Source organism: Carcharhinus amblyrhynchos, chromosome 20 (genome assembly GCF_965287045.1).
Source record: "Carcharhinus amblyrhynchos chromosome 20, sCarAmb.v2.hapA, whole genome shotgun sequence".
Classification (NCBI taxonomy): Eukaryota; Metazoa; Chordata; class Chondrichthyes; order Carcharhiniformes; family Carcharhinidae; genus Carcharhinus; species Carcharhinus amblyrhynchos.
In genome coordinates, this window is record NC_137343.1 from 16,874,611 (window position 1) to 16,882,294 (window position 7,684).

The 7,684-nt window shown below is 40.2% G+C and overlaps 1 protein-coding gene across 1 annotated transcript in view; it reads left to right on the plus strand.

The window, feature by feature from the left end:
- The window catches only part of smtnb (smoothelin b), a 341,529-nt gene extending 334,476 nt beyond the window's left edge, over positions 1–7,053 (plus strand). The window contains exon 19 of the mRNA XM_080208169.1: positions 6,827–7,053. Coding sequence (XP_080064295.1) covers positions 6,827–6,953 — 127 coding nt within the window. The 3' untranslated portion in view covers positions 6,954–7,053. The remainder of the gene's footprint in view (positions 1–6,826) is intronic.
- The last annotated feature ends 631 nt before the right edge of the window (positions 7,054–7,684 follow it).

A 7,684-nucleotide genomic window follows, 5' to 3' on the forward strand; every position in this document is an offset into this window, starting at 1 on the left:
TGGTAATTTGTTTTAAATGTGCATGTACTGAGACCTACTGGAGGTGGAAGGAATTTTCTGTGTATTGGCAGCTCCATAGTTTCTGCTTTCAGGGAAAGACAAAACTCTTGGAGGAATTAATTGACTCTTTTTAAGTTTACATCTGTACCCATTTGTAACATGTACACTGGAGATTAGACTCCTTCCTATGTAGAAATACTGTTACGACTTTATGGGGACCAGTAACATTTTTATTTTATTTTGTGGCTTGGAAATCGAAAACTCCAGCTATTTACTAAAAGAATGAAGCTACACTATTTGCAGCTAAACTCAAATGAATTTTATAAAACAATAATTGAAGAACATGAACGCTAATAACCATACTTAATCTTAAATAGCCAACTATGTTAAAGATATTAAAAGCATAATGAACACAGTTATTTATTCTCTAAACTGAACTTCTTAACTCAAATTTCCTTCTACATCCATTTGAATTTCACCCCAAAATTCAAGCTCGATACTTATCGAAAATTGGAAGATTTTTCTGAATACGCCATTAAAGGTTTGTATAAAGGTTTAGATCTATTGGGCTTTCTGGTTACTTCAAATCTCCTCCATCTTTCCATGAATGTAGACTCCCAGTTAAACAAGCATCTCTAGCATCTTAAGCATTGCCACCTCAGGTCAGGTCTCTGCTGATGCTAATGTTCTTTATTTCTGTCTGTGTCTGTCTCTTCACAGCTACATTATACCAGAAATCTAACTCACTGTTAAAAATCCTTCAAATAACAAATTTTTAACTCTAGCACCCAGAATTTTAATGAAGTTGTGCTAGAAAGAGCCTTCTCAATCCAAGAAACTAAATCTCTACTTGAAACAGACCACACCCAATCTACTCTCCCCATAATTAACTTTTTGTTGCACTTTTATTGTATTGTTTATCTCTCACACAACTTGGCCACACGATCTGATATTGGAAGCAAGGTACTTTACCTGAAATCAACTCTAAGAGAAATCTTAATGGGACTATCACCCCAACATTACATATAGATTATTTCTTCCCCAAGAAGTAAGCTGGGCCTGCATAGTACTGATAAATCTTTTTAAAAGTGTTTTTGTCACAATTCTGTCCCTTTTAGATTATGAAACCTAACTGCTGTTAAATTATCACAAGATTCACAAGTTGGTTTATTACAAAGTTCATTAAATAAGTATTCTAAAATTCACACAGACACCAATCAATGAAATAACTGTTGACTTTCTGGCTTTAGTATTCTGTGTTTCTGATAGGTACCTTGCTTCTTTATGGTTTTCTTTGTGACAGAAAATTGAGTATGATATATCTACGGCAGACTAGAAAAGCATGTTAGGCATACTGTTGCATAGTTTGATCTTTTTCCCCCTATTTTCTAGATCTGAGATCAGGAATTCCCAATCTGGGAAATTGGGGTGATGTAACACAATCTGGAACTTTCATTGATAGGAGTGAAAAGAAATCAGTGAATACTTGAAATCTCATTTGGAATCAAAAATGTTGGAAATAAAATACAAGGCCTGTCCATATTATTCTTTCAAATGGTTCAGCTGTATAACAACCTCAATAAAGATTTTCAAGTTTTATATTCAATTAGTTTAATTCTAGATTATCTTTTGATTTATTCCCAGTTTACTTAATCATTTCCTAATGGTGTTTTGTTAAACCAGCTGTAGTTCATCCCATTGAAAAGAACAAAAACACAAAATTGACAGCAAAACATTGTAAATTTCCTGGCACATGTTGGGTTATTTCTTGCAAGTACAACTTCAGATTTTTAGTTATTATTATATACTCATTGTGTTCCAGTAAGATTTCCATGATTATTATGTGTAAGCATTTTGCAAATGAACATTTATTTTTATTAATCTTAGGACAATTTCATAACAAATATTGTGCCATTGTGAGCTGTCTGGACACAGCTCTTGTACGTCTTTAAAAATCCTGATGTAATCTCTCGGGAGTGCCCCCCTCCTGAGTACAGATGGTACAACTCTCATTACAGAGAAGGCTCAGATCTGCAGAGATGGGCTGAACACTTTAAAGCTGTCCCCAACCGACCGTCATCTATTAACAATGAGACAATAGACAGGATTCCCCAGGTTGAGATCAACAGCGCCATGGATGACCCACCGGTAGTAGCCAAAGTCACGAAAGCTGTCAGCCAGCTATCCAGTGGCAAAGCCCCAGGGGCAGATGCCATACCCGCAGAGATCTATAAAGCAGTTGGTCCTGCACTTATCAAGAAGCTCACCGAGTTGTTCCAGTCCTTTTGGAAGCAAGGATCCACTCCTCAGGAACTTAAAGATACTTCCATCATACACCTCTACAAGAGGAAGGGTAATCGGCAAGTATGCGACAACCACCAAGGATTCTCGCTGCTCTCCATCACAGGAAAAACCCTCGCAAGAGTCCTGCTAAATCGTCTGGTCACTCATCTGGAGCTGGGCCTGCTTCCAGAGTCACAGTGTGGCTTCTGCAAAGGTCGTGGGACTATTGACATGATTTTTGCTGTATGCCAACTTCAGGAGAAGTGTGAGGAGCAGAATTGCGAGGTCTACACAACCTTTGTTGACCTCACAAAAACCTTTAATACTGTAAGCCGACAAGGCCTGTGGAGGATCATGTCGAAGTTCGGATGCTCCCCCAAATTCATTCAGATGGTACACCAGTTCTATGATTGCCAGAGTACTAGATGGTGGAGAATCCTCTGAGGCATTCCCAGCCACCAATGGCGTCAAACAGGGCTGTATGCTTGCACCCACACTGTTGAGCATGATGTTTACTGCCATGCTGAATGATGCCTTCCAGGACAGTGTTGCTGGTATCAGCCTCAAGTACAGAGTGGATGGGAAACTCTTCAACATGAGGAGACTTCAAGCTATTACCAAAGTGAAAGACTGTTCTGAGAGATTTCCTCTTTGCCAATGACTGCACCCTGTATGCTGGCTCAGAGCCAGAGATGCAAGTCAGTATGGACAAATTTTCCACAGCTTGTGACAACTTTGGACTCATAAGAACATAAGAAATAGGAGCAGGAATAGGCCATCCAGCCCTTCAGGCCTGCCCCGCCATTCAGTAAGATCATTTCCTGCTTTCTCCCCATAACCCTTAATTCCCTTGTCTATCAGAAATCTATCTACCTGTGACTTAAATATATTCAGCGAGGTAGCCTCCACCACTTCAATGGGCAGAGAATTCCAGGGATTCACCACCCTTTAAGTGAAGAAGTTCCTCCTCAACTCTGTTCTAAACTGCACCCCCCCCCCCCCCACCTCATTTTGGGGCTTTGCCCTCTAGTTCTGTTTTCCTTTCTAGGTGGAAAGAATCTCTCTACCTCTACCCTATCTAGCCCCTTCATTATCTTGCAAGTCTCTTTAAGAGACATCACTATCAATATTAAACTCACCATCAATATTAAAAAGACCGAAGTCATGCACCAGCCTGCTCCTCATGCACCGTACACAGAACCCATAATCACAATCAAAGGGCAGAAACTACAAGCAGTGGACCAGTTCATTTATCTTGGCAGCACCCTCTCCCAAGCAGTGATTATTGATGCAGAAATTAACTGCAGAATAGCAGAGGCAAGATCAGCTTTTGATAGACTGCGCTCCACTGTATGGGAACGTTGAGGAATCAGCCCAGCAACAAAACTGAAGGTCTACAGCACCGTGGTACTCACTATCCTCCTGTATGCCTGTGAAACATGGACTGTGTATCGAAGGCATGCAAAACAGCTCAGTCATTTCCACGTGACTTGTCTTCACAGAATATTACGCATCAGATGGCAAGACAAAGTACCAGACAGTGAAGTTCTCTGTAGAGCAAGTCTACCATCAGTCCACACATTGCTGATGAGAGCGCAGACCCGGTGGGTGGGTCATGTCATCCGTATGTCAGACGAGCACATACCCAAGCAGCTCCTTTTTGGGGAACTCTCTGCTGGAAGACGCTCGCATGGAGGGCAGAAGAAACGTTTAAAAGACACACTCAAAGCCTCCCTGAAGTTGCTTGACATTGACACGACCACCTGGGAAACGCTGGCACAAAACTGCCCTACCTGGCGCTGCCTCATCCACAAAGGCTGTCAAGCGCACAAAGCAAGGTGTATTGCTGAAACACAACTTAAGCACGAGCTGCACAAGTCCAGAGCTACCAGCGCAACAACTACAGTGTCTACACAAGTCTGTCCAATGTGTGCCAGGACATTCCGTGCCCAAATTGGCCTGATCAGTCATCTTCAGACACACTGCAACCAGCCTCAAAATGACTAATGGTGTCAAGGTCCTCATCGATGACGATGGATGAACAACATGCTGAATGAAGATTAAACAGCATAAGAGTGCCATTTTCACAAGAGAAAATTTCTAAATGTAATATGCTATCTCAAGCATCACAGAGGAGGTTGCATTGAATAATTTTATATCCTGCAAGAGCTTGTCTAAAACTAGGTTTTTAATATTTTCAACTTGGACACAATGGGCTGGATTTTCAATGGGATAGGATATGGTAGGCTGAAAAAGCACTGTGACAAAATAGCACGTCAGTTTGCTGGCATTTTCCCGTCTGTGGACTGTTTTCAAAGAGGCTAGATCAAATGCGCTATGGCACAAGTGGCTGGTAGGCAATTTAGGGGCCTACCCATACAGATTGATATTTTTTAGTTGGCAAGTGCGCCCTTTGTTGTGGCTGATACTCAGCCAGTAAATTGAGGTAGTCTCCTCGTGACAGATCAAGAGGCCTGCCCTCCATTTTTAACACCAGATCCTCCCCACAGTGGCAACATAGCAGCTGTAGCCATTTTTAATGTCAACAATTTTAAAAGTGCTGTTAAATGCCATCTCCCTTACTTCCCGTAGAAGCCTGCTGCTGGCCTTCTTATTGGGCTTCCAGCTCTGAGCCAACCTGCTGTCCTTAGATGATGACTGACCAAAAATCAACCTTTCTATCAAAAATTTTAGAATGTGTGTCACAATGATGCCCTGCCTGGTCAGGACTCATAAATTATCACAACGTAGAGGTCCCAATTCTCATTTTATTTGGTGGATGGTTCTCCAGCTGGATGCCCTTTCTGCCACTAACTGTCCCTATTTATTTGGGGTTGGGACTGGCATCTGCATGTGCTGACTTGCCTGCACCAGTGGCTGCAACAGGAGGTTGAAATGGTTAGTCATTGGTTGTGAGGAGAGAGAAGAAATGTGACGAGGTGAATAATGGAGATGGGACTGCCAGGAAAAGGGAAAAACAGAGGGCCTAAGATCAGATGGAAAAATGCAGTAGTGAGAGACTTAAACGCAGTGTGGGTGGGAGTGAAATGGATGGCTATCAAGAGGAAATGAGAAGGATGTTCAACAGCATTGTGATTACCACAAGTCAAATGGGAAATTCTGAAAGAAGAGCTCCCAACCCAGTACTGAAAGTCCAATCCACTCACGATGGGATCAGACCTGTAACAACTATCCTTTCAAAATTTGGAAGCTTGAAGTTTGATTGTGGCTCAGAAATTCAGTAAATAGTACACTATTATAAGTTCCAATAATATTTTGGTATTGAATTGTAATGGGAAAATTAAAGCTAATCATCTAGTCAACCATTTACTAAAATCATTACTATGATTATTCAAAGCAGTGTTTATACTGATGCCATTTAATTTGGATTCTTTTAGTTGATATCAGATTTTGTAGACTGGCACATTTTTTGCCAGGACTTTAAAAAGAATTAGAACTAAATCCTGCAAGGCAAAGCACCCCTGGCTTTCTTCTTTCCAGTTATGGCCACAGGTTTGATTACAGTATTGCATTCCCCTGAATACTATTTGTCTAGTTAATTAGGAAAATTGAATGCACTAAAATGTGTGTATGTTGGACAGAAAATTCAATTGGTCTGGCATTTCTTTACTTAAACTGACTTTGCTAGAAATGTGGTTAAATTTGCCACAAGATTTTGTGACTGCAATCATTCTTCCTCTCATGGTGCTAATCAAATAGTAGATGTTATTTATTCTGGATTTTGAGCTCCTAATTTGAGTCAATTGCCAGTAATCTGTCATTTACTCACTTGCAGTTTATTAAATATCCCACATAAAATATTACTTAGCTAATACATTGTTGGTGGCTTTTCTTTTAGCAATCTAGATCCTCATATCAATTCCTTAGGCTAAATTTCCATGTTTATCTGATTTGCACCTCTATAAAGTGCCTTGTGACTTTTCTCTACTTTAAAGTTTCATCATGAAACCAGATTTTTGTCATTCTCTTTTCGGGTGTAGAGTCCCAAGTACCTAGTTTCTCTTACTAAGTAAAGCATTATGCCCGGTCACAACTTAATAAACAGGGATTTTAAAATATATTCTGTCTTGCTGTAGTGATTTCCGCCAACTGATGACTCCAATCAAAGATTAACTCCTGTTTGAAGGCCAATATCTATGGGTGGGATTTTCCAGCCCTTCTCACTAGTTGAATCTTCTAATCCTGCTGGAGTCAACCCCTGTAACATGTTCTCCCATGGTGGGACTGCTGAGCTATGCAAATTTCCTTAGCTTTGGCAGGACCAGAAGATCCCATCGGCAGCCAATTTTTCTCTCTCCCCCTAAGAATAACAATGTGAATGAGGATTCTCTAGAGAACATCTTTGCTCTCCATCTGATAGTCTGGCATTCTGATATTGGTAAAAGCCCACACACCAAATTGGGTGAAAAGTAATATGTGGCACAAGACAAAGCAAAGAATCTTTTTTACGCGTTTCACAGCATTTTACAGTTTAAAGCACTATCCTGATGTAATCTACTTTATCTATGTTTTCTCATTGCAGACAGATAGCTTCCTGTGACCCCCTGATTGAGGTAGAGGATATGATGATAATGGGCAAAAGACCAGATCCCAAGTGCGTCTTCACATACGTACAGTCCCTGTATAATCATCTGCGAAGGTACGAGTAACCAGACCAGGGAGATGGAAGCCAAAATGTCTTGTCTTTCTGTTTTAAACGTAAATCAAACCACATCATGCTTGTGTTTTGAGACAATTATCAGAAAACACATATATACATGGATCACCGTGTGCTGCGTTTGTGCTCTGGGAGTTTGTTTCTCTTCATGCATCAAGAAAGCATGGAGATGCCAGGGTAATGAGTTGTCTGCTTTGTGTATATTATAGAACCTAATACATGACTATTTCTATTTCCAAATCAGTAAAACAAAACTCACCTTATAAATATATTGAGATGTATTTTATACTATATATTATCCCTGCGTATTTGTAAAGAGATGAGCATATTCCAGCACTGAATTAAGGTCTTGAAGTCATGCAACACCATTTTAAAATAAGGGAAAGAAAAGTTGGGCCTAATCAAGCAAATCTTATGATTGTGGGGTTTGATTTGAAATTATGCAGCACACAGTATTTTGTTTCTCTCTGTCTCCTCTTTCTCCCTCTTCCTCCTTCTCCCTCTCTTTCTCTCCCAGTCCTGGCCCAGATTTGGGTAGCAAGGCACAGAATCTGATAGATCTGTTATTGGAGATATTTCTATCTTGTACAATTATTTGTTTTCAGGTTATATTTTTCATGGTTCACGTACAGAAAGCAGTTTGTGCAGTGGTCAGACCAAAGGAAATATGTGCATTATTTGTTATAAAAAATAGCACTCTTCTCAACAGTTAAAATAATGGCT